Below are 27,441 nucleotides of genomic sequence, written 5' to 3' on the forward strand. Positions count from 1 at the left end.
GACTGATACAGTTTCAAGTATGAAAACTGTCCAGGTGCAGTGACAGAAATACCCATTGAAGAGCCCTTCATTAAAATCTTACATTCTGGAATAACACTCTGAACATACACATAAATATATATATACACTTTGCTACATAAATTTAAACTTCATGAGCACTTTCGCAAAGCAAATTTTGCAGAATGAGGTTTGGACTGTTGTGTGAGAGGGAGAAGTTTTCCCATATATTTCTAGTAAAAACTGGGTTCATGCAAATTTCTATCTGTTAATGTGTGCTTATGGGTGGAAACAGAAGCTGTTGAAGTGAATGGACTAATGTCACTTTACAGGAATGATACTATCTATGACAGCAGGATACTATAGAGCTACCACTCATCTCCAAGGTACTAATCTCCTCCTACTCAGTGGAATTAAATGTCTAGATGCTGCCTAAATCATTTCAGGACAGTTATCCCTGAGTATCTCTAGAGGTACCTAGCTGAGCAGTGAAGTGGCCAACACACACCCATATGTTGCGTTCAGCTCTAAGCACCCAGCAGACACTTAGGGACTTGCAGCTGGGAAGGGAGAGTGAGAGGTGCACCTGAGCTTTGCCAGTTTAGTCTGCGATCAAGGTGCACAACATGGGTGAGTTGAAATCCCCGTGGTAGCCATAAGACATCCCCCAACTCCTTGCAATTTAGATAGTTACACCCAGTTGCCCAGGGTTGTTCCCAATCCAAGAGTGGAGATTCAACATCTCTCTGAGCTCCTGTCCATGTTCACCTCGTGGTGAAAAATGTCAGTTACATGAATGTCTTATGTGGTCAGTTTACACATCCCTGACATAAATCAACAAAGGAGCTTGGAGTTGTTTCAGGAATATGTTTGGCCCAAAGTGTAAGTAACTGTGTAGCACTGTGAAGGCTTCAAGAAACTCAACTGCACATGAAACAAAACATAATTTTTTGGTGGAGAATCATAGTTCTCTAAAAATCAGCTCCCTGTAAGGTTTTCCATTGAATGCAGGACCAATGAAGTTTTATGAATAAAAAGGTATAATATTTTATTCCTTTCGGGGGAAGATTTGCTAAAATATCTTCACTGAGTGTGACATTGATTTCTGGGAGAATAGTTCGTAACATACAGATTGCTAATGCCTGGCGATTTTCCCACAGAAATCAGGGTTTGAAGAATGCCTATTCTATGAATAATTTTTTTGACTTGACAAGCTAAGATTATTTACATGAAAGATGTCACTTCTATTTATGCTAGGGAAAATCCAGAGCAGTTTAACTGAAGCTGATACAGTTAACAGCAATTTATATTAGTGCAACTGACAGCAGGCTCCATCCCTTTTTGGTGATGTATCTCTTAGACATGCAGTTCTGTGTCCTGTCAGCATAAGCAATAGTAGAAGTAGCCCATACAGGTGTTCTATGATCCAGCCTCGAAGTAAATAAAGCTCTTTATGATTCTGCTGTGCTATAAAGGATCTTTGACTTCGGTGCAAGTATAATTTAGTGTGAAAGAGAAGCTCACTGAAAACACACTGAGGCTTATAGCTGCTAAAATACCTGTTTCTCTCCAGCTGATTCCTGGAAGACTTGCAAATATTTGGGCACTTTCCTGTGTAGATATGAAGTGCTCCTTGGACTTTCTGCGATGGTAGACTGCTCTTAGAATGTTAGTTTTCCTTCATGTAAACAAAACTATGAGCCTGAGCGTTTGTCGCCTGTGAATGACATGTGACCCTCTTGATGTTTTTAATCACTTTAGACATGAGCAGTTTATGTTTATTCCCTTGCAGTAGTGACATAACTACCAGGTGATGTCACTCCCAACAGTACAGGGAAAACCAATATGAGAACTCACTGTAAAACACTGAAATGACATTCATTAGTTTACACAGCTGAAATGGCAGAATTAGGCAGGGTTTTTCCCTCTCCTGTTCAGCAAAAATGTGGGGCTTGTTTCCCTACACCAGATTTAAAGTAGGGAGAAGAATCTAGCTTTCAAGCACTGGCTTCAGCTTTGAGATTTCTGAGTCATCTCCCATCTTGCTCTAGACATTCCCTGTGATTTGGATGCTGGTTTTAGTCTGTCATACCTCACTTTCTCCTTTGTAGATGTAGAAAGTGATTTTACCAGAGCTGGGCATTAGGAAGGTTGGCTTTACAACATTTAGAGGCTTCTGTGAAAGGGGCTGGGAGGGAATGAGGCAATATTACTGTTAACTGAACTACCACAATCTACAACTGTGCCTTGGGAGACAAACTAGTCAGAAAGAAAAGCAAAAGATTGCAAAAATAGTTGAAAAATTTGCACCTCACAAAACAAGGAAACACTAAGCCATATTTGATCCCTGCCAACCTCCCTCTATTCTTCTCTGTGGCACTGTTCTTCTAAGAGAAATTTAAATGCATGTCCAAACCTTAGGATACAAATGCTGCATGATTCAGGTTACCTTAAGGCTAGTGGCTTCTCCTAGGTCAGCAAACATCGAATATTATCTCATAAAACACGTTAGTGTGTTGGTGTGATTGGAAACCCAGTGGGAAGGTCAGTGCTGAATTGATGGGGACAGCAGCATGGAAACATCTGCCAGTGTTGACTGCAGCTGTCAGTGCCTTCAATGCAGATAGTCCTGAGTCAGTGTGAACAGTTTGCTTTCCTTGCAAGAAAAATATCGAGGAAAAGGAGCAATTCCACAGAAAATATTTTGTGAAACAAAACCTGTGTCTGTAGGACAGTGTTGCAAAAGAAAAGCATTGGATGTGTTGCACTGAAATGATGGGAAATTTCTACCCATGAAAACAACTGTGTGGCCAGAATCCCCTGCCAGGGAAGTCCAGGCTGGTTTTGATGAGCTTGGATCCAATCCCTGCCATTAGCTTGGACACTTTTCAGCAGTATCACAATGAGAGGGCCTCTGGATTACTTATAAACACAGCCCTTCCTCTGAAGTGGATGTTTGATAATGTAAGTTTAATAACCTGTTCATCATTTCCTTCATCCAACCTGGGACATAGTTCTTGGCATCTCTCCAGCTTGCAACAACACTTAAAGCAACAGCATTTCAACCCTTTGCTGTCCAAAGACAGGACTGCTTTTGTGATGGATGCATGGCCTGTGCACTGGGCCACTTAGCAGGCACATTTATACACCAAGCACACCTGTACTTGGTTAACATACACACCAAGCATATGGTATGTCTGATGGCTGACAGCTAGTGTGAGGAGGGTGTCTTATGACACAGTGCTCTGAGATATGGCACGTCACCTCCTTGACCTGGCATGCAGACTGAGGCCAACTGGCTGTATCCTGTATCCAAAAGGTTTAGATCTTCCTAGTGCAGGACATTCTGAAGAACAGCACTGTGGAGAACATTCACACCCAGGCAACCCTGCACATTCACATGCACACCCCTAGATGCTCTTCCAGCCACATGTTTCTGGTGTGGGGTTTGCTAGCACTAAAGATTAGCCAGCAGGGTAGAGCTGTAAGAGTTGTTTTGGCAGTGATGAGCTCAGCTATAAATTCCTGTGGCCTCTCCTTGTGATTCCGAATAGCTCTTTTGCATTAGACAATGTGGACCAGGGGCAGAGCAAGGACAGACTTGGTCCTCACCAGGTTGCAAAACCTTCAGCGGCAGGTCTGCGGGCTTTCATAGCTGTCCACTGGCAAATCTGGATTTGATTCTGTTCTACTGGGAAGCGTAGTTAAAGGAGTGCTCTACCCAGCTTGTCAGCAAAGGGGGCCCATCAGAGCTGGTACTGACAAGTCCAAGCCAGTCATGTGGTTTTAAAGTGGAGGCACAGATGGTTTGAAACTCCAGCCCTGATGCACTGGCGTAAACCCAGCCTTGCCAATTGCAGAAGACAGGAAGCTTCAGGCAGTCAGATGCAGGGCTTTGAGGTATTGCTGCACAAGGCAGGGCACCTTCAGCTTTCCAGCTTTTTCCTGACTGCCTAACTTCATCCCAATGGCATCCTTTCACAGGGTGCTGCAGTGCATGCTGTCTGCTGCGCCATACGGGACCAGCCCACCCATCGCTTGTATCCCAGGTCCTCTGCAGGAATGCTATGCAGTGGAGGCTGGGCTGGGCACTCTTGTTTGTCTATTTGGCAGTCACCCAGAGGAGTTTCAGACTAACTAGCTCAGTTTCAATCATACCGTGCAGTCACTTGGTGCAGACTTCACAACGCAAGCTGAATAAATACTCCAGAGTGGCTTAGCAGCAAACTAGCATGCCCATGCTGCCAGCTACGTACAAACTGCCAGCCATAGCAGTCTTTACAGGATGGACATGCCCTGGGAATGAGAGAACCAGTGATTAGCAAAGCATCCTACAGTAACTAGCAGCCTCAAATGGAGCCACCAGATTAAAAACCCACCACATGATGCATTCTCAGGCTAGATAAATATTCAAACCCTTGCAGGCAAAATTTATGGCTAGTAAAGAGTAGCCTGAAATTTGCAGATGGGAGCCTTTGACCATATGATATTCCTAAAAACTACAAGGAGGAGCTGTTTTGAAAGCAATTTGTACCTCTTTCTGTCTCTTTACTGAAGAAAAGAAGGAAGCAGTTTTCAGACTCTTGGTGGTGTCAAATGGGCACCTTAATTCACCCACTGGTCCGACATAAAAAAGAAAAGCCAGATGAAAAATAACTGAAAGGCATATCTGTTTGCTTTGGAGCCTGAAAAGGAATTGGACTTAATCCCAGGGTTACATCATTTTCATATATAAGCAATCCCTTGCTATAATCAGTTACTTTATCCACTGCCAGCACATTAGCTGAGCTGTTCAAAAAGATCACTTGCGTAGAATGAAACATGGATTCAGCTTCAAACCTTGTGTTGACTAATTGTTACTGTTTATTTGCTGTAGCCCACGCAACTTCCTAGGTACCATACAAATTGTCAAGGAAGACATCCCTTGCCCTGAAGTTCACATTAGTCTGTAACAAGACTGGTTCAAGGGTAGTAATGACTAATAAATTTGCAATTTATATACATTGCAGTGAATAATGTGGGGACTGTGGCTTAGATTCCAGTCCTCCTCCTCTGTGTCACCTCATTTCTCATGTCTTTGCCTATTGTCTGTTCATGTGCTGAACCCTCTAATCAAGGTTGAGATGCCTTATTCTAGGACTGTGTCTTCACTGCAAAAGATACAGTTACAGAAATAACTGACTAGTAAGTGCTGGTTACAGTGTCGTGTTTCTGGACAGCAGAGGGCTGAGACCTCTTCAAGGAGGAATGCCAGAAAAGATGCCAGCCCGTAGCGTGGCAGCAGACTGAGCCAGACTCTTACCTGACTTTGACCACTGTAGCTCTGTGAAAGCTATGGCTTTCAATATCAGCAACAGGTCCTGATCAGTATGTTGTATCTGCAACAACTGGCCACATTTGCCAGAGCAAACCATGAAGCAAACTTTGGTCTGGTTTGCAGAAGGCTTTTAAAAATGCATCGTTTGTTCCAAAGCAAAAGGAAAAGAGAGGGATGTTCAGGACCTGTTTTGAAGTGCACCTAGAGAGGCTGAGATGCACAAAAAGGTTGTGAAATTCTTTTTTTGGAGTCAAACCTGGAAATGGTCTGAGGTTACCAACAGACACAGATGTTTCCAATAAGGCAAGGAAGTCAGAGTCACATGGGATTCCTGTGGTCTTCTCACATTTTCAAGAGACTAGGTTTGCATTCTTGTCAACATTAATGAGGTTATTTTTACATTCAAAACATCATCAGATAGGGGTGATGTAAAAATATATATATTTTTTAGAAAACTTTATAGCTTTTACCGTGGAGTCACGGAATGCTTGTTTATGCACATTGCTCACTAAGCACAGGATCCAAGTAATTAGTGTCTCTTCGAAGTGTCAGTTGCATTTCCTTGATAAACATTGTTCTGTCGGGAATTTATGAGGAGATTATTAAAACGTGTTTCAAACTCAGACTTGGCCAGGAGCATCTCAATCTAGGAGGAAATTATGCTTTAAATTTTTATTGCATTGCATTAATTGCATTTTTGTTTTGTGTTTGTATAGGTAAGTATAGATATAGCTGGGTATAATTATGGAGAAAATGTATAACAAAACCATGTGTAATTATGTGTAAAGATGAATCCTACCTAAACTAATGAAGATGCAGGGAGAGGAACTTTTTCCAGAACTAAATATAGTTTTGCAAGTTTACTGGTGAAATTACATAAGGTCATATTTTGTTAGATCTCAGTGATATGGTTCTGGTACAAATTGTGGTTAGTTATGATGAGAGGATGGGGCTACGAAATACTTTAAAATATCCCCATTAAAGTAATCACAATTGTTCTTTTTACTTGTCACTGGAAGAAGTGACAAAGGAAGAATGCGTGTGTGTGTATGCATGTGCTGACATAAAAAATTGATCTTAATATAAACAGAACAGTCAGAGTATGAAATAAAACGAGTTTACAGCCAAATTGCATGAATTTTCGCTACAGAAAAGCACTGTTTTTCAACAAAAGCTTACAAAACTCCCTCTGCCCTACTATCACACTAATGGCTTTATATTACAGTGAAATGCCAAAAACTCAAATTAACTTGATTTCAGGCTTCGCTGTGAATGTTTTGTGCAGCCTAAGGAGTTCAGATGACCACTCTGGATTATATCAGCCATTCATCCCAAATGACCATTTTTTGTGAAGGGCCTGATTCTCCAAAGCGAGAACTTGCTCCTGCATGTGAAGTCCCACTACGTTTCTGGAGAATCACTGGAGCATGTGCTCCAGTGCTGATGACCAGGGGCCTACCTCTACATCTGTGTAACAGGGGACAGCAAACAGCTGTCCAACCCCAGCCAACAATGGTCTGGAAGTCTTAAGCCTAGAGATAGATAGCTTTTTTAATTTGTATCCTGCTATTATAATTCCAGATCTAAGATGTCCAACTGAGCTGGAGATTTGTGGGCTACTCTCATGGCAGCAGAGAGATCTGAGGTTTGGGCACTAGACTGGGAGTTGAAGCCTAGAGTCATTACAGTCTCTGCCACGGGCAGGCAGAGTGATCTTGACCAAGCCACTTAATCACCTTCCATTTCTCAGAGGCTTTTCCTGTCCTCTAAATGAGGCTAATCCAATGTATTTCCTTTCCCAAAGCATTTGTGAAAATGGAGGCTGAAACTCAGTAATAAAATTTAAAGGATTTTAAAGCAACAGTCATGGCTGTGGGCAGGGATAGCTGTATTTGCGGGTATGTGTATAGGTTTGCACAGTGGCCTGTGGGTTCACGTGGTTACAACATGATGCTAATGGTACAGAGATTCAGGGTTTGGAGGTTCAGGTCTGTACATTCTAGACGTGTATGATGCTCAGATAGTTTGAAGTAGAAGTCTGGCAGTGTTTCTTACATGGTTCGTTTTTCTTTTGCAAGCTGAGGGGTTACAAGAAGAAACTCAATGGGAACCAGGAGCTAGCTTTGCCAAGTCTGTCCACATGCCATCTTTGGCACCTGTGTCAGGAGTTGACCTGTTTCAGCAGACCATGGTTCTCACTCAGTTCATGGGACAGCCTTCCTGAGCATTCTTAGCTGAGTGAACAATGATCATTGTGTCTAAAAAAAATGCAGAGGAGGAAAAAAGCAGCCTGAATCATTATGACAAGTCTCCTTCTTCTCTTTCTCTTCTTATGCTTTGGAAAACCTTTAATCTGCTGCATGCAATTGGGTATTTCACAGAGGAGATGAGCATTGGCTGCTGTGCCATTTGAGGAATGTGAATGTCTTTTTATTTCTGGCAAATTCAAACTCAGAAAACAAAGTCTCCTTTCCGTGACTTCCCCTGTCTTATGGAGAAAGCTGTGTACTTGCAAAGACCTATCTGAGAAATAACTAATGGTCTTTCACTCCCACACAAAGCTGAAATGGAAGAAAATTAAATCTGAACTAAAAAGAGAGAGACAGTGCTGCCACATAGCCTGGGGCCTTGCTCCTTGTTTGTCATAGCGGTGTATTTATATGCTCCAGGCATCAGTTTACATCAAACCCATTGTGCCAGGTCCTGTACAGATGTAAAATAAAACTGGAATCTCAGCCGTGTTTGAGGTAAGGGGGAAGAGCAAGTATAGACAGATACAATGAGAAACACTGAGACAATGTGGCAGTACTAATTTATTTGAATGCTAAACAGTGGATCTATACCACCAGCTGGAATCATCTGTTAATGTAATTTAAATCTTCATTTAACAACAAGGAACAACTTTTCTTGCTAGTTTATTCTCCCTCAGCACATCTCCCATGCAGCTTGCAAAGAAGGAGCAGTGCAGAGTTCCAGGCAAAACTGAATATATATGTGCATGCATGCATGCACATGTGTTAGAGCCTGGAGCAGGTACTGCCTCTGGAGATGGGACCGTAGGAGAGGGAGAGTGCAAAACTCTTGCTGGGTCAGAGCAATACCCTTTTGGACTAGTGGGACAGGGAATTAGACTGTCAGGTGTGTCTAACTGTGCAAAACTTGCAGAATATATTTTGGTTTGCCAGAGGACAGATGTCTAGGTAAAAGCACTTAGATGGTGATGTGGGTTTCTCCACCTAACTCAGTACCACTTCCTCTCTTGATACAAAGGCAGGTGCTTGTGTTTCCACTCTGATTCCTCTTCCCCCTGCATCCTCCCTAGCCCCAAGCATACAACTGCATTTTGCTCCTCTGAGAAACTGTATGAAACAGGGTTTGTCCAGATTTTAGTACAGCACTGAAACCGTCACAAGTGCTGAGCTTTACTGTAAAGGATGATTTGAATTGAGGCAAGAAATTAGCCTACTTAAGTGTTGACTTGAGATTTTCAGAGCAGTGAGGGACTGGGCAGGCTTTCTGCTTGGAGGATATTCCTGTGTGGGGCTCATGGAAAGGGCAGCCTTCAGTACAATGAGCTGAGAAACAAAAGAGGTTCCTAGTCTGCTTTAAAGAGCAGAAGGCAAAACAAGCCAATGGAACACCATAGTGCAAACTTTCCTCTGCATGGAGTGAGTAGTTCTGCAGCTGTGGGGCAAATGAAATAACTACTGGAGTAAAAACCTTACTGGAGCAGTGCAATGCTAATAATGCTATGCTATGGGGGTAGAATTGCAGAACCCAGGAGACTAGACACAGAAAACTGTCTAGGTATGTAAATTCTCACAGAAAACATTGCAAATTTCTTCAGTAGGTGTTTAGGTTCTTAGAAATCAGTAAAAACATAGGAAGTGAAAGTCCTATAACAGAAATAAGAGGATTTTGATGCAGAGAGAATCACCTTGTGCCAGATGTCTAGAAATCCCACCTCTCCTGTGCATGTTTCTTGTTGAGTGAATGTTGATGTTGCATTTGTGTTGTGTTTCCCCCATGCAGCTTCCAGCAGTGGGCTGGACTTATGCTTCTTATGGGAAAGCAAGGTCGTTGTTTCCTGTGGGATTGCAATGAATTCCTAAAAATAAGCAGCAGCCCCAGCTGAAAAATTTGGACTGTTTCTGGGTCCATCTGCACTGAGAACTTGTGAGGGGAACCCTAGCTCTTACATCAGCGATCAGAGGGCCCTCAGAGACTTGCTAGGCACGCAAAGCCACCCAGAAACAAAAGGACCGACAGCACATGCTTCACCTGTAGTCCAACACACAGAAAGGGATGACTTAAACTACAGCTTAATTCAATCCTTGGCTTTCCCTGGTCAGGCCCCCATCCTGGATGTGAAAGCACCTGCAGGACCCTGGACAAACATCCTGCACAAAGTGCAAGAAGAGCAAACAGTGACAGACTGAAGAGTTAGGATGGAAGTTGTGAAGACAAAGGCACAGTGAATCTAGGACAATCAGTAAGGTGGCTCATACCATATCAGTGTGTCACACAATAGACAGGTTGAAGCATAACATTGGTAGTGTTAGAGCCACACCTCTCTGGTCAGCCGTCCCTGGCATTCCACATGTGTAAGTTCTAATAACTGCAGAGCCCTGCTTTCTGATCTGTTTTTGTTAATACACATACACATACATTGTTAATACACAATACACTTCCAAACACGTAAGAGGTATTTCAGAAGAGCCATAGAGAGATGTGGTGGTGCATGGCAGGGCAGCAACCACCCTGGGTGGGTGTCTAGTGTAACTCCAGCTGGCCTTTTGCTGCTCTGTGTAACACTGTTCTGCTGCCAGGGCTTCAGCTCTCCCTCCTACCTCTGCTGTAACTGGTGTCCCACTGAAGCCTGCAGGTACTGTGCTGTGTGTGCCACCCCTTGCCCAAGGCAAGTGGATGTGCAAAGCCTCGTCTCTTTCAAAGAGGAGTGCAGGACTCTACCAGTAATGAAGAACCCCTTCCTGTATGTCCCTACAAGCAGTAGGCACCTATACTTGGTAAATCATGGCCTACGTCCCACCTCGTACCACCAGTGACTTACAGACCACAGGGAGCACAAAGGCAATTTATTTCAGCGTTAGTACCAATGATTGGTCGTCAGCCATTAGCAGGTTCATGAGGAACTGTAAAGCCCGTTAAGTATTGCTGGCACACAGGAATCCTGTTTTTAACTTAAGGCTGCATTATTAGAGCTATATAAAAAAACCAGAAGGAATGTAGCAGTTAGCCTGGGCCTTTGCTTGGAGTGCACAAATCCAATGAAAACATACCCAAAGCCGTACTTATTTGTTCATAATTGGATACTGAGGAGCAACTTCTGCCACACAAACCTCCAGTGAGTTCACTGAAAGTCATGAAATCTGTTTCATTATAGAGTGGCCAAGATGAATGGTAATATGGGGAAGGCTAGGTACTACTAATTAACTATGAACATCACAAAGCACATGAGCAAAATCTATCATTCTGGAAAGTCCCCTGGGTCCTCTCATTTTGAATTAGGAGTCTATTTTAGAGATGAGGAAATTCAGATTTAAGGTAATTGTCTGATTTCATACAATGCTGTTTCAGTGTCATGAATAGAAACCTCTTCCTGAAACAAAGAACAGAAACCAGGAGGTATGATTTCAAATTCCCCTGCTTTAAACACTAGATCACGTTCCCTTTTCAGACTTGAGAATAGAACTAGCTGTGCGGACTCCCAAGTCACCCCCCGCACGCCTATACGTTGCTATGTAGGCACTTGCTTAATGATTCTTCTTTCTGCAGACTCAAAAATGCACAGGCGCTAATAAGGAGCTATTGTTTAACCCATTATTAAGTCTAAGCTAGCAGAGTTCTATTGATAGGTTGCAGAGCTTGAGAACAAAATTGTAACCTTTTTGCACATGCTATTGCTGTGTGTTTTTCCATTAATAGCCATGGAAAAGTTAACCTAAACATTAGCTCTTTTTCCTGGAACTAACAGCTCCAAAGCCAAAAGCCCAGTGATATGCTCATCAGCTTGCAGGACTACTGCAAAGCAGACTGCTCGTTACTGTAAAAGCAAAGCACAGAGCTGGCTCTTGAACTGCTGGACCTCTGTTTCTGAAGCAGGGAGTACCCAGCTCATAAAGGGGAGCATCCCAGTCATACCTCAATCCAGGGCAAAATTTACCCTAGATGGAATTACAAGGTTATGCCTTTAACATTGACAGTCAAGAGATCTGCCCCAGAAGCCGAGGCAAATGTAGCAAACAGGGATGGGAATTATTTCTCACTAAACACAGGTAGGACAATATTCAGCAGACAGTAATTCCTGTTTCCTCGAGCCGTTATCACTGCCCTGCACAGGGTAATTTTCCCGAGTCATGTAACATGAAAACAGCCATTGAGTTGTGTTCTTGTCATGCTTACATCGTGGAAGAACCTGTCCTGAACCATGCTTTGTCTTCTTTGCCCAAAGACAAATTGCACCCAGATTGATCCTCCCCAGATCACCGATTTCTGCAGGCTGCAAGATCCTGCAGGCTCGCTTTTCCTCTCCAGAGGGATGTTTACCATTGCCCTTGATTAGTTGTTCCAGTTATCACTGCCAAAATAATGTGTTTCATTTTTTATTTGAATTTTTCTCTTTTCCTCATACCCAGTAGGCTTTGTTATTCAACATCCAGATGAAAGATTACAGTCCTGTGTGAGGCAGTGTCTTTGATGTGTCACTCAGCATTTCTCCAAGACTAGCTACCTCTTTCCAGAAAGACAATGGGAAGAATGACCAGATCTTCCTGGAAATGACACCCATCCCACAGTGTAAATAAGCCAAAACTAGCTCCTGCAAAAGTAATCAGGCCTGTTTGCTGACATACAAATGCCCACTCATCACTGAAAGAGCGAGCCACACTCCTGAACTCCGGCATGAGCCAAAGATTGAGGCTATTAAGCTCATTCCCACGCTCGAATTTGGCAAGGTAGAAGCCTGTATCATCTTGTTTCACTTTTTGGAGGAGTTTGTTCTGAATGTTTTCTTTTCAGTAGGTTCCCCAGCTGGTTCAATCCTGCATAATGTAGCTACAGATATCAAGAACTAGAGGCTGGCAGAGCAATGCGTATTATCTGAGTTGTGGTAGTTCTGAAGAGCCAGGCACAGACAAGAAGTTATGAGTAAGCTCATGAGTAAGATTTCAAGTGGAGGTTGAATTGGCAGAACCACTCTTTGTACTGTGGGGCCCTCAGATGCACAGTGCTACTATATACATAGGTAGATGCAAGCTTTAGTCATAAGCAACCATGACTGAGCTGATATTCTAAATAAGCTCTTATTTCAAATTCTGTGAAAGATCCACGAAAGTTGCAATACTTCGTGGTGTTTCAAGTAGTTTATTCTTCAATGTATGCTGCTTTGGGGTTGCTTGAACAGAACAGGACCATATAAATACAAATACAAACCATCGCTTTAACATCTGAATAGACCAAACCATATCAAGGCATCAAAGAAAGCTAGGTAGTTTTTTTCTGCTTCTTTTTTCCTTCTGAATTTAGACAGGATGCTTGTCTGCAGTGTAGGAAACTGCCTCTGATATAATTGGAGTTCAGTGGCCATGTGTAAGATTACTCGTCACTAGTTTCAATAATGTGTTTATCATTCTCATTTGGGGTAAATCCCATCTCCTTACTGGCTTCAGAAGGAAACGCTATTTTGTACCACTCTGTTCCTGTGAGTTAGAAAGTCAAATATAGTATGGCATGTAGTACTGAGAGCTCACAGAAAACTCTGGATCTTGCTCCAAACTTTATCACTGCAGTACTTTTCACAAGGTCTTTTAAGGTAAATCATAACAGTGCATAGTTTTCAGCGCTGCCTCTGCAATAAGAGACCAGGTTATTAGACCCCTGTTGGAGCGATGATCTTATCAATGGAAGTCTTCCTCTTAATTTTGGGATAAAACGGGTCAAGCCTCCAATTTATTCTCTATTGAGTGGCCAAGGTGGTGGGAATGGTAGGTTTTATGAGCAACACTGAGTTCTAGGCTCTGTATTTAGTTATGAGACACAGATGGGAATGGTTTTGTTGCGGTGATGTTTTATCACGAAATGAGACAGTTTTAATAGTTGTTTGGTGACTAACAGATACAGAGGTAGCCATATAATTAGTGTGCTTGCTGCAGGAGGCAGTGTTTCCTGGCATTACCAAGCATACTCAACTCAGACTGATCTCACTGAGAGAGGTTGGCTCGCAAAGGCTAGAAGCTAGTTAACAGTTTCCTAAACTGTCTCCAGACACCCTTGTGTGATTTAAAAGGCAGCACACTGCTAGCTCAGGTCATGGAAGCAGGGATATTTCATGCACACAGAATCCTACCATGTAGCAGAAGCCACCTGGGATTTTGGGAGTTATCTTGATGGGGGTTTGGAGCAGCAAAACCCCCTGAGAGCCCAGGAGTTCCCCGACCAATGCTGTTCACAACTGACAAAATGTTGTTGGGAAGCAGATATTGATTATTCTCACACTGGTCTTTTCCCAGTATGACCGTTGTCCAGGCACAAAGGGATGCATTTCTGGACAGAGGTTTAGTGAAATACCCAATGCAAAGACCACTTTCAAAAGAGGGGATCCACACCTTTTTAGCTATAGGAAATTCTCTCTGTAGCCACAGGAGAGGCAGCATGAGCTGTCTGTGACATTTGGCTCTTGCAGGCTGCGGACAGGCAAACTGCCAGTTTACCGCCTTCCTCTCTCCGTGGAGCTCAGAGCTGCTATCAGATCCACTGTGACTCTCCACTCTATTCCTCTTTCTCTCCCTACTCATCACCCTCACAGATGTTTGTAGAAGTTTCATGCCTGGACTGGGTTCAAATCAAGCACCCGGGATCCTTGGTAGGGTGGGTTTGGCTTGGAGAATTTAGCATTAGTTTCTCACATCCATGTATGTGCTTTGCTTTTAAAGTAGCTACAGTTTTCCAAGTTATCTCTTTGCAGACACTAGTGGCAACTCTCACATTTATTTAATATATTTAATGTTCGCCTGTTATTAATTTAGTCAGTATCTCCTACAAGTTTTTGTGCATGCTTGATTCAGAATCCGGTATCAAATCACAGTTTAATTTTTATATGTCTTCCCCCCCATCTCTCTTTTTATTTTTCTCTTCCTCTTCCTCTTTCTCTTCTCTTTATTTCTGTATTTCTTTTTATTTCTTTCTCCTCTTTGTCATAACAACAAGGTAAACCAGGATATTGTTTATGGAAAGTCTGAATTACTAATGACCCATACAAAACAACATTAAGGATCATATCTTTTCCAGTGTCTCTTTTTAAACCCGGGAGCTCAGAAGCCAGTCCCAGTGTTTTATGATCTTAAAATGTTGATATTTTTCCAGGTATTAATTCCAGTTTGATAGGAAACCAAGTCACTTCAGAAAAATGTGCTCCATCTTCCTCTGTTAAAGAGGTATCTTTCCAGTACCATGGAGGGCATGCCACTGCTCTGGGACCGACTTCCCTTTCCTAAGTTACCTTTCCACTGTGCCATGTGTGAGCCTCACCCTGAACAGCTGGAACCACAGAGAGCAGGGCTGAAATGAAACCAAGAAAAAAAGCTTCCTCCTAGTTTAAGTCCTACTGTGATGGGGGCCGGAGAGCTAGCTGGTTAGAGAAAAAAGAAATACTGCAGTGTCCCAAGAGAAAGGTCCATCCTCCCCACAGCTGGATTCAACATGCTGAATCCCAATCAATGAGTCTTTGCAGGTAGAGGTCTGGGCAGGTCATTGTGCACTGTGCTCTAAGTGACAGTCCATCTCCCATTTAGTTTCTAGACTCAGATAAAGGCAGAAACAGAGGCAGGAGGAGGAGGGAAGTGGCTTGGACAAGGCTCTGGAGTTCCTAGGAAATGCCACAGCTTAGCTGAAGCATCTGCTGCTCTTTGCACCTCTGCTTGCCAGATCAGTGTCCAAGACATAAAAGCTCCAGCTCGCTCTCTTGAACGCTTAGCAACCACCACCCTGTGCTACAACCTCAGTAGCCTAATGTCCCCCTCACCCCACATCCCACCCTGCTCTTTCAACCCTGGCAGCGCTCCTCAGTCAACCAGATGTGAAGAACAAAAGGAAAAGCTTGGATCAAGTGTGCAACCCTACGGCACTCCACATGCAAAGAGCACGCAGGGTGAGGCCCATGGTCAGAGGAGACGAGCCTCCCACGGCTGAGTGCTTTGTTGTCCTAAAGGCAGTGCTGCCTGCCTTCATCCCTAAGACAATTAGCTGTTGAAGGTGAAAGAGCAAGGCCACTCCAAGCAGAATTCATTATGCATATGCCTGCGAGCAGTAATCTCTAGAAAAACAACATAAAATGCGAGAGTGGATTGCCCGCACTGATTTTGCTGATTCTGCTAAATTTCAGAACTAATAAGGTCTCCATGTTGCTTCAATTGTCTCTTCTGAGGCATAGCTGTGACTCTCCCTCCTGAAGCATTGTGGCTGCAGAAAGGGAAATAAAACCTAGCCAAGGAGTTCGACACAGCGGACTTTTAATATACAGCCTGTTTTCTATGTTCATACATTCTGTATCTCCAACTACTCTCTCCTCGATAAAAAGACTAGTCGAATTGGCTCCTCTTATTCTCAAAGCTGTGGTATAATCTGGTTAAGGAGTTCCTTCTCCTGGGTTCAAAGGTGACTTCCATTTAAGGATGCAAAGTAGCATTAGTGGAAATGGGTTCATTTCCTGTCTCCTGGATGTTCTGCCATCATCTTCCACATCCACCCCACCTAAATTTGAACATCTAAATGAGGTGATAAACCTCCATGGATAGCCAAGAGGGACTCCTAACTGGTGGCCACTGAGACCCTTCAAAAATCACAGTCATGTGAAGGTCCTTATGTTTCCACTGATTGTAGAGAGATTCTGCACTTCTCTTACCTGTAGTATGTCAGACACTCACTCTGGTTTTGCATCCAGATCCCAAGGCTGAACAAGGCATTTGGGCCCATTTATTTAGGGGGTCTGTTACTGCTCACGTCAACTTCTGTTATCTGTGGGGTGAAGTGAACTGTGCTGGCAATGGAGAGCCCTGTAAAAGCTTGAATGGATGGGTGATTAGCCAGCCAACTTGATCTTCATCCAGACAGTTTTCCAGATAAAACAGCACTGAACTATGGAGTAGGTCGACGATGCTGATGTTTTATTTTTCTATTGCAATTGCATGATATAGAGGCCAGCTGTGAATCAAGGCCCCCTTCTGGTAAGTGCAGGTGGGAAAACACATCTCTTGCCACGCATTTCAGAGAAAGCTGGGTCTTCCAGACCTCTAGGATTACTTGTTTGTGGTCACACTCTGGCTAGCACAACCTCTGCTCTTTTGTGTCTGTTATCAGATACAAGATGAGAGCCCTGTCTAACATCCAGCTTTTTGGTTAAAGTAGCTCTCTTCCTCCTGGGTCTGCTTTGCGTTTGTACCCAGGGCATTAGTAAAACGTTTTCTGCCTCTCATGTGCAATGGCATAGTAATTTGTTTCCTGGATATCTCCTTGTCATTCATTCTGACAATTCTTCTCCCTAGGAGATGTTGGCTTCTCTGTCTCCTCTGAGGCAGTGTAGCTGCCAAAGTCCATCTCAGTCCATCTGGACCGAAAACTCCTATCTGGCATTCTCCTCCCCCATCTGCATGGGTGAGAGAAATGTCAAGCAATGAAACACAAGAACTCCCTTGGTCTGTCAGTTCACGTGAAAGGAGGAGAAAGCCTGAACTGTGTATCTACCCTTCACACATGTTGGATGCCCTGCAGAATTACCCATTGCATAGTAGCAGAAAGTGTTGCCAAACAGGTCACTGTCAATTCACCGCAGAGCAACTGACCCAGGCAGCAAAGGAAATAGGAAGAGATAGGGAACGGTCTGCTTGAGCTGAAAAAAAGGCACACTCTATCTTGTTTTAAGGGGAAGAAGGGTTGAACTCTGAAGTTAGACCAGCATAATGCACAAGGGAATGGGGAAGATGTATCTGATGAGTACAGTTACATGCTATGCTAGCTCTGGGTCAAGTCTGGCTCTCATGTCTGCACTCCCATGCTGTCTGTTCTCTGGTCTGCATCTGAGCAGCTTATGCTCAGACTCCAGTCCAACTACTTGTTCAGACCAGACAGCATGTCCAAGAAGCCCGTGTTAAAGCATGGTTATCAAGGACTGTGGAGACTCAATCATGTTTGAAAAAAGAGTGCTCTAATTTCAAAGCAATCCTATTGCTTGAGAAAAAGAGTTATCATTAGTCATGGATATAAGCAGTAGTTCATGAACACAGGCTCACTAGGTCATAGCTGATTACAGAAATAGTGCAAACACAGTGCAGCTATACATTGGTATGAATTGCTAGCAACTTTTTTATGATAATGGCATTGCTGATCTATCCAAGCCAGTTTTCATCAATAAGAAGTCAAATCTTTGCCAGTACACAGGATGCACAGGATGTGCGTGCCTTGGGCATTGCCATGAGTATTAGATGGCTTTTAGTCCTCAAGCCCTGCCCCAGCCCCAGCCCCAGCCCCAAAGATTTCTGAGCTTTACTGCACCCTCTTGAATGCTCTTAGGGCGGTGCTCAGTTCGGTTTGGATCAACAGCACCATAACCTCACCCCTGGAGCATCCAGACAGATTATCTCTCCATACAAAAACAATTGCAACTTTTTGTTCTCTGGCTGGGATTCCTGGACTGCTGCTTTTTGTTCGGGTTTATTTTATTTTCAACATAAATAGAGAAAACAAAACTAATGCAAGTAATAGTCTGAAACTACTAAAGTCGCATTGCAAAAGATGTCGAACTAGAACAAGGAAAACACTCTCATGGTTTTCTTTTCTGAGTAGAATTGGTTAATTTGGGGTTCAGACTTTCAGTCACTCAGCAGGCCTGCCCCACAATATTTACATAAAATCACAGCAAAGTGCATTAAAACAACATTAAAGCAGAGACATCAGCCCACAAAGAGCAAATAGAACCAGGGACGCTCCGAGATGAGAGAGCGGTGTGCTTATTTCAGGCTTTCCTCTGCCTGTGGGATGGTGCCCCCTTTTTGGTCAGCAGCAGAGATGCTGAGATGCTGCGGAGGGAATGCAGTGTTTCTGGTTAGGGGCATTGCCCACCCTGGCACTTCATTTTGTATTGGCATTTTGTCCTGTGCAAGGGATGGAGAACTTGTCCCAACCGCACAGATGCTAATGGTAGCACAGAGTACACAGCAGCTGTCGACCCTCTCCTCCCTTCTCCCTTCTATGTTGTCGTGCTGTAAGGACAAGCCTTAACTGAGAGAGCATTAATCCTCAAGGAGGGGCATTACCATGGGTGTATTCATGACCATTACATGGGTCTCTGCTCTGCCCCAGAGCCTGATTCCTCGAGGACAGCCTGAGTTGAAGCCAGAGGTTCTTCCTGCTGGCAGAAGGCCAGGGCCAAGCCATGCAGAGAGGGTTCAACTGCCACCACGCTCACAGCAGCCCTGAGGTGATGCTCTCATCTTGAACTTGATGCAGTTCAAGGCGCTGTGAAATCTTTGTTTTCCTTAAATGACCTTTGCTTGCACAAGACAGCCTGCATTCAGCTGTGGGCTGTTTTGCATACTTCATCGCTTCAGCAAGGAATTCACTTTCTTCTGCTGAATGGCTAAGGCTCAGACAGATGTTTCTTCATATCCACAGAGCATGATGATACAATTGGCAGAGCTCTTGGAGAGGAGCTGTCTGTATCTCTTTATGTGTCAGCCCCTTCCGCACCAGCTCCTCTCATCCCTGTCAAATCCTTCTCCAGCACCATTCTGCCTTTCTACCAGCATCTCCCTTACTTCACTTTGGGTCCCTCTTCTGCAGAGCATTTGCCCTTAGGCTGGGTACAGCAGGGAGAAGATACAGAGCTGTGCAGAGGATTAAAATGGCTGATGTTGTTACCCCAACAGATCTACTCCAGCCTGCATGGGCTCAATGTTCCCTTTGGCATTTTTTTCACTAGGAAAAACATTTACTTTGGGAGAGGAAAGAGGAAAACAGAAGATAAGTTCACTCACAAATCCAAAAAACAAAGTATGGACTCAGAAATCCTCTAGTGCCTTTTTGGATGATTCCATATCTAAAAGAATGAATCCATAATACAATAGTGCTGATTCTGACATTTGAGTATTTACTGTGGGATCTTTCACAGGTGGAAACTAGGGGGAAAAAAAAGAACAGCTTGTAGGGCAAAGGTTTTATTTAAAAATATACAACAAACTGTAGCTTAGCACCGAAGAGTGAGAAAAGGAGTTTATTGGCTTCTCATGAGCACTAGAATATCAAGACATCCTAATGAAGAATGGATTTATTTCAGGAAAAATTCTGAGCAAGAAACCATCTTAGTTAAACAAATCTTCCCTTTTGCGTTGTCGGTAAATGTTTAGAAATAGGACACAAAACTCAGGTATTTGAAGGAGAGAGAGGTTCCAATGGTGCAAAGTCCAGATTTCATGCTCTTGGAAGTTTAAGACTGAGGTCTGGGAAGAGGCATCTGTGGAGGCAGGGACCACGGGATCGTGCACTGGCTCAGGCACCAGCTCTGAAGAACGGCTCTTGCCAGTTCTTGCAGCTTCAGTATGACTTGAAGTACATGATGCTCTGTTTAAAGATCCTGAAGTCAGAAAACGGTATGAGAGGATTTCATCCTCCTTCACTACAAAAGCTGTTGTTAGGGTTTAACCTCTTGGTTGCTCAGCACAGGACTTGTTCTTATAACATCTGTCTCTGAGAAAGAGAGGGAACAAAGCAGTGTGCCCAGGAATTCTTAAACTGACATCAGATTTGCACACAGCCAGGAAGGTATCTCAGCTGTGATGCCATTGCCTCTGTCAGTAACTGTGCTTTTCCACTTTGTTCTCTTTTGTTTTAGGGCCGTTGCATCAATTTCACCAGAGTGAAGAACACAGAGGCCCCACCCAAATACCCACTCAACAACGCGTACCCTCCATCATCTCCACCTCCAGCACCCATCTACAATCCCCCGCCCCCAGCTCCAATCTATACCCCACCTCCACCCAGCTCATCCACACCCCACACCCCATCCCCATCCTCCACACTCCCACCACTCCCCCCACCGCCCCAAGCCCCACCACCCAACCGGGCCCCCCCTCCATCTCGGCCCCCACCTCGCCCAACAGTCTAGGGGGTCTGCCTTGCTCCCGTCTCTTCCACAAGCGTTTGAGAGGCTTTTTCAGCAGTACTGTATCACATCCATCTTCCTGGGGGGGTGGGGGGGGCTAGAGGAAGCCGGACCGATTTTTAAATGGGTGACAACAGAATGAACGACTTTGTAGTCGTCTTTCTCCTGTAGCTTTCTTTTATTTTTAAAATCCCTTGTGCATCAGTGCCACCAAACTATCGAAGCAAGAAAAGCCAAGAGACTGCAAGAACAAGGCAAATAACCTGAGTTCCATTTCAGCAAGGCTCTCCCCCCTCTTTGTTCCGGACACTTCCCTGTGCCTTACCATGGTGATTCCAGGATACGATGAAAAAAAAAGAATTAATAACTAGAATAAGCTCTCCAGAAAGGCAATTTCCCCAGGGAAGGACTGCAAAAGACTCTTCCAAGTGCAGACATCCCAGCTAGCTACCTGGAGACAACTGCACAAACTTCACGGTACAAGACTCCAGGTATGACAGAAAGCTGATCACATCTCGCTCACATGCCAGCTGCCAAGCAAATAATGACAACAGCAGGTCTGCAAGTACAGAAACCCTTGTAAATCTGAAAAGAATTGATGACAGGCAGCTGTTCCCATGGACCATGAATTGGAGAAGGGAAGGTATTGTCATCTTGGAGGGTCTGGAAAGGAGAAGGGGTAGGTTTCTGGTGTCTGGATTTGTGTATGTTCATGTGTGGAAGTGCAGGTGAATGAAAATGGAGTGCCACTAGGAAAAAAAATTACATGGAAAAATAAACCAGTCGGTATGTCACAAGGCTTTGACCCCATCCCCTGAGGACAAGGAATAACTGACGACAGGTCGGCCTTCAGCGGTCCCAGTGGGACAGAGGAGTTCTTAAAAATTGAGCAAAGGAATCTGGGAAAGGTATGGTTGACAGAAGAGTCTTTGCATTCAGTTTAGACTAATTACATCCATCTAGTTAATAGCTCTGCAGTTCAGCAGTGTAATTTAATGCTGGTTTCCATTTTAAAAGGAAAGTTTCTGAATATAAACAAGAGGTTAGGTATCGATTTCTCTAAATCCAGTCTGCTTGGGCTCCTTGTTATTGTCAGTTTGAAATGGTTACCACTGATGCGTTTCTGTTTTTTCTGTAAATTGCATTCTTTCACCCTAGAAATGTTTCCACATGGATTTTTATTTTTTGTTTTCCTTTCCTGAATAAGTAGCAGATGCCTTCCAAACTCGTAGTGAAGAAGAGCCAGTGTGCTTACTCACTCTTGTCAACTCTCAACAACATCACTTCTATTAGCAGTTGTTGACTAAGGCAAAAACCAACACACCGGACATGCAAGATGGGAATCAGTCTTCCAAGAAATGCACTGGCTGCATTTCTTCATGTTCTCTCCTTGCCTTCATGGGACCCCCACCATCTTCCACAATATTGCGTACGCATATCTTTTATCCTACAGCAAACCTTCTGAGCACCTGCCTTTGCAACACAGTGCTAGAAATAGGTGAGATCACTCAGCACTTCAGTCAAACCTCTGGCTCTCTAATTTACTGTCCGGATCAGTTCTCATGAAATAAACGCTGGAAATTGCGAAGTCATAGGAGGTAAACTGTCTTTGTAGCTGCAGTTCTATAAATACCTAAGGGTTCTCGTAATCATTTTTTACCAGATAAAGAAATGCTTTGCCAAGTACTTACTTCAGTGCTGTTGGAAATATTAATTCTAGCTTTTCTAGCAAAAAAGAAAAAAGGAAAAAGAAAAAAAATTCTCAAGGAGGAAAGGGACAAAAAAGACTCAGTGGAGATTTGACCTGGGACACTTTCGGTAAGGACATCTGTGAATGAACCCTTACCATGAGACTCAGTCTAGTTGTCATTCACCAGCCTTACCCACTGCTAGGTCAGTATGTCATCTATAAGATGAGATAAATACATCAGTCACGATGGATCTGAAGACTCGATCTACAGCCAAGGCTGGCTGTTCTGCAAAAAGGATGATTAATTCACCCACAACACTGTTTTGTCTGCAGGCAGCACAGAGCAGTCCCCAATTAGGAGCAAAACCAACACTTTTGCTACCAGCTATGTCAGATTTGTATCAGCTACAGGCCATGGTTAGTTCAACAAGATGACTTTGTGATTGGCAGGTGGGAGTGGGAAGCTTTTAACACCCTGACACAAGTTTAGTTAGACTCCCTCTTGTGATGGATGGGATCTAGTTAAATAGCTGTTTGATATGGTTTCATGATGAATGGTGTAAAAACTGGGAGTAGTGTAATACAGGATCAATAGATATTTCTCTTAACAGATCCTCAGTATTTTGAAAAAGTTTGGAAAGGAAATTGATTTTCAACAATACAGCATTGAGAAATTTTTTTTAAGTGTCAATTAACCAATAAATCTAAACCTACTGCTGAGGGGGGTGGGGGGAAGCAGTGTATGTCCCATGACTAAAGCTAACTTCTTGCAGTTGTATATAGAAATTTTCATTCTCCCTGAACTAAAGGAAAAAATCCCCTACAGTATTAAAGAAGCAAAATAAAACCTAGATCAGGCTAGAAAAATCATAATTTTAAAATAGCCCCTATGTAATCATCCAGTTTATGAATAAAAAACAAACTCCAAATTTTTTGTTGTACATATTGTTACTGCATGCTTACCATATGTTAGATGGAAGCATTTCCTATCCATTGTGGATAAAAGAACATTTTTCAAGTTGTAGTAAATTATTATAAAGCCAATGACATTTCATGGCATGTTATCGTATCAAGCTGTGCTTGTTGTATTTTTTTCTTTATGGTTGTATTGCTTTTTTATAAATGTACAAATATTTCCTGTAGTGACGAATACCTATTTTACATAGCATTAATTGAAGCACTAGAGCTCCAGGCTATACGCTGCCTTGATCCAAAGAGTTTTGCACATCGACCCAGGGTGGGATATGGCCAGAGCATAGAGGGTAGAGACAACAAAATGGGTGTAGGGTAACTGGATGCCGAAGCAGAGCACCCATGCTGCTTCCAGTGAATTGGTTTTGGTGGACTCTTGCTAATGTTCTCAGAAAAATTAGAGCACGGTTGGTGGTGGTCTTTGTACCTGGTCTTGTGTTTAGGATCAACCTAATTGTGGCTGCTAAAATGGCTTCCCAAAAGTACTGCACATGCTTTTAAAAATCATACTCCTTTTATGCTGGTCCCTAAAGATTAACTTAAGAACTTAACATAAGGCAATCAAGCGTGAAAATTTGGTCCTGAATTTAAATCAGCTTCCACTGACAATTAATGCTATGTAAATGAGGTTGAATTAGCTGGTGTACCATATACTGATATATGGTACCCTATGTATTCTCTGTCTATAAAACTTTCCTAGAAACACATTACACAGGCTATCAATCCACACTAGCCAATTTTTAAGTAAATGTTCATTATAGATCAAAAGGAGTTGAGTGGCACTACATCTGCTCTGCAATTTCAAAAGACTTCAGCAGGTCTCACTGTTTACTAGTTGCACATGCTCCTATATAGGCTGGTCTAAACAGCAATAAACAGATGTCTGATGGCATTAAAGAAACAGTTTTTCATTTGCTCTAAATAGGTCACTTTGATTACTCCCGTTGTTTTTCATTCATGTAAAACATTCTGTCAGTGTGTCTTGCAGCCTCAAAGGACTAAGCAGCTGCATTTGACAAAGATTCAGATTATTTTTTTTAATTGCTAAAATGTTAAAAATTGTTACTGGCTGTATTTTGAAGCATTCACCCACATTAACTTAGCGGTCATCTGAATTCTCTCTCTACTCCTTAGCGTGTGAAGGCATCTTCTGTCACTGTTTATTTTGGGGAAGGGGGGGAACGTCTGGCTTCTGGGAGCTCTGGCAACATTTGAGGGTAACCGGTCAGTAACAGTGCCTTATATGCGGTGCTGATGTAGCAAAGGAAAAGAAACAAGCCTTCTGTTTTGATACTGAATTACATTTTGTCAGTTCAGCCAGTGCTGTGCAATGATGTTTTACTCCCTCTGTTTGTTGCATGTGTCATTTGTTAAATTCAGTCATTACTCTTGCTGACCTTGATGTTATTATTAAAGAACTACACAAATTTGTGTTGAGCTCCATAAGATTCATTGACTCGGAAAGTGAACAAAGCAGGATGCAGGAGAACCCTGGTCAACAAGTTTTCTCGTAAAACTGGCTTTCTGTCATCCTGGAGAACTCAGACTTGGTGATTTTCTTCCTGACAGCACATTCTGCCTGACACAAAAGCTATTTTCATTTGGATGTGACACAGCCTAAACTGTCTGCTCCTCTGCTGATACCCAGAGCCTCGCGTTCCAAATGCAGGATAACTTCTCATTTCGTGTAGCTAACTTGGCAACCTTTAACAAAGACATCCTTTAACAAAGCATAACAACTACTAGAAATAACTAAGCATGTTTCCGCTCACATTTGCTAATAGTCCTTTATTCCTCTCTGCATAACTATCACTAACTCATCTGCATTTTGATATGGTTGGAATATTTTATTCCATAAAGAAGATTAACAGAGCATGAAGAAGTTCAGCCTCAACACCCTGCCCTCTTTCAGCAAAGCACACAAGCCCAGTCTTTTTAGCTTCCTCTGAATATGTGAGCTAGCAGTTTCCTCAGCACATCAAATCTTGCAAGCCTAGGCTCAGTCTGGATTTTTCTTGCTGCGTTTTATTTAAACCCAACTTGTATCTAGTAAATGCAAAGTGGGAAGCCACAGTACTCAACAGGTCCTGCTCTCTTGCTCAGACAAAAAGTGCTTTTTAAATGGAGACTATCAAAGAAAATCATAGTTGCTCTTCTCAGAAGATGACAGGTGATAAAAACCCATGAGAAAAGTGAAACCTCAGCATAGCCCAAACTCAGAAGATATGATGCAAACCTGCCAAGCCTTGATGGTAGCTCTGGGTCTTTCAGGCCATGCGTTTACACAGAAGTGGCTGCGCAACTAGACTTTGCATAAAGTCCCATCGCTACACTGAGGAAAAAAACTGAGAAAACACTGTAGTGACACCGAGTCAGGCTTGTTTGTCCATTGAGTCAGCTGCTAGCCCCACTGCCTCAGGAAACTCTCAGCTCCCTGAGAGTGTTCCCTGCTCAGGGAACTGCATTGTGCTACCATCTTGGTAGACTTCATCTTCATCATTATCGTCATCGTCATCACCATGCACGCACCCGCACCCCGGACAACGTTTCCCCAGACAGAATGGTGGGGGGTGAGCACAACTGCTCCAAAACAAGGACATGTAGAGGCAAGGCTGCTAAGTAGCCCTGAGCATGTGGCTACCCCCAATCTTGGGCTGGCTCCTAATTAGCCACCTGTCTCCCTCAACAAGCCTCACCTGTGAGCAGGTCTGAGCTCCAGAGCCTGGGCGGCTGAGAGAGGGAATGGGTGGCTTTGGGGCTGCATGAGGTGATTTTGCAGTGGTTGATGACAGAGTGCCTTGGGAGCCAGCTTGTCTACAGAGTGGGGAAGTAAAGGGGGCTAGGATGGCACCTGCAGCAGCTGGAAGAAGCCAAAATGGTGAGTCCTAGCTGGGCTGTTTCCAGCAATTTCTTTTATTTTTCTGTTGAGACTGTGAGGGAGAGAGACTGCTTTCTTCGGGGCTTTGCAGCTCTGTCTAGAGGCTGTGCCGGGATAGATGGTGGTCAGCAATACCTGCCTTAGCACACAGGTACACGAGTGGGGTGCAGGGAGAAGCCCCTTTCCTGAACAGTGGTTGTGCTTGTGTGTGGGGTCTGCTCACAGGGCTCTCCTTGCAGATGAACCCTGCTCGTTCCTCCAAAGGCTCACCTGGCTTTGGGCAGCTGAGGAGTTCCTCGCTTGGCAGGGAAAGAAATTACTGTTTTCTCAAATTGTGGCAGAGAAAGTCCCTTCTGAATCATAGATAAGGCTTTTGTATGGGTGCTGATGGAAACACCAGTGAGACTCAAAGCATAGTAGGATCCTTTTTTTGTTGTTAGTGTTGCTGGAGAGTGTAATGCACTTTTCTGAAGAAACAGCTATAAAATAACTTGGAAAAGTAACATGAGCTACAGAATAAATCACATCAGATGCATACGGTGGCTGAAAGTCTGTAGCACATTGCCAGAACAAACTTCTAAAGATTATTTAAATGCCTTTTTAATATTTAAATGCTTTCAAAGGTCCTTTTTGCTAGCAGGGGAAGGCAAAGTATCTTTGAAAGGTCCAGAGCACCAGGGAAGGTGTTTTCTCATGTCACTAGGTCAGTGTAGATGTTGCCCAAAGTAATGTGTCCCTGATAGCAAAGGACTGTCCCCTCCACTGAGGGAATTTCCTGGCTCATGCTGGCTGTGGCCTGGAGCTGTAACCTGTGCTCTGCTGCCTTCAGCTGCTATCTCATATGATCTCACGAGCTAACCATGCTGCAGCCCAAACAAGAATTTTTCTAGTTCTTCACAGATGTTAAATCGTGGGGCCTTTTCCAGAGCTGGAGGAATTAATAGGGATGGAGAAACTATAGCATGCAAAAATACCACAGAGAGTGGAAAACTGAACCTAGCAGATGAGGTAACTTTTACTTGCAAGAAAGCTGGGGATTTCTATATTCCACTTTCCATTCCCATTTAAAATCCTTCCTGGCATATCCTTGAGGCCTGCTGCTGCGTGCCTCTGGGTGTGTATGTCTTTAGCTGCTTCTAGAAGATGCTTAGTGCTTATTTTTTCTTGCATATGAGATCTTGTCTCCGTACATCCAGGGCTCACTAGGAAACGACTGGGAATGGGGGTGTCAGGATCCTTTTTCTAAGTATTTCTTACTCAACGGAAAGTCTCTGTGACAGTAAAAGCCAGGCAGAAATAGAGTATGTCTGCATTCCTTAAATCTGTTTTTGGTCATGGGTGATGTGAAATGTGAGCATCTTTGGCCTTAGAAAGGTTTGTCTGCCTGTCAGCATTGCCATGTAATATCCTATCTTGCC

At 43.4% G+C, this 27,441-nt stretch overlaps 1 protein-coding gene across 1 annotated transcript in view; it reads left to right on the forward strand.

Annotated features, from left to right (window-relative positions):
• Positions 1–20,564, forward strand: part of ANTXR1 (ANTXR cell adhesion molecule 1) — a 110,340-nt gene extending 89,776 nt beyond the window's left edge. The window contains exon 18 of the mRNA XM_049831188.1: positions 20,214–20,564. Within this exon, the coding sequence (XP_049687145.1) occupies positions 20,214–20,486 (273 nt within the window). The 3' untranslated portion in view covers positions 20,487–20,564. The remainder of the gene's footprint in view (positions 1–20,213) is intronic.
• The last annotated feature ends 6,877 nt before the right edge of the window (positions 20,565–27,441 follow it).

Source organism: Accipiter gentilis, chromosome 28 (genome assembly GCF_929443795.1).
Source record: "Accipiter gentilis chromosome 28, bAccGen1.1, whole genome shotgun sequence".
NCBI classification, from domain to species: Eukaryota; Metazoa; Chordata; class Aves; order Accipitriformes; family Accipitridae; genus Astur; species Astur gentilis.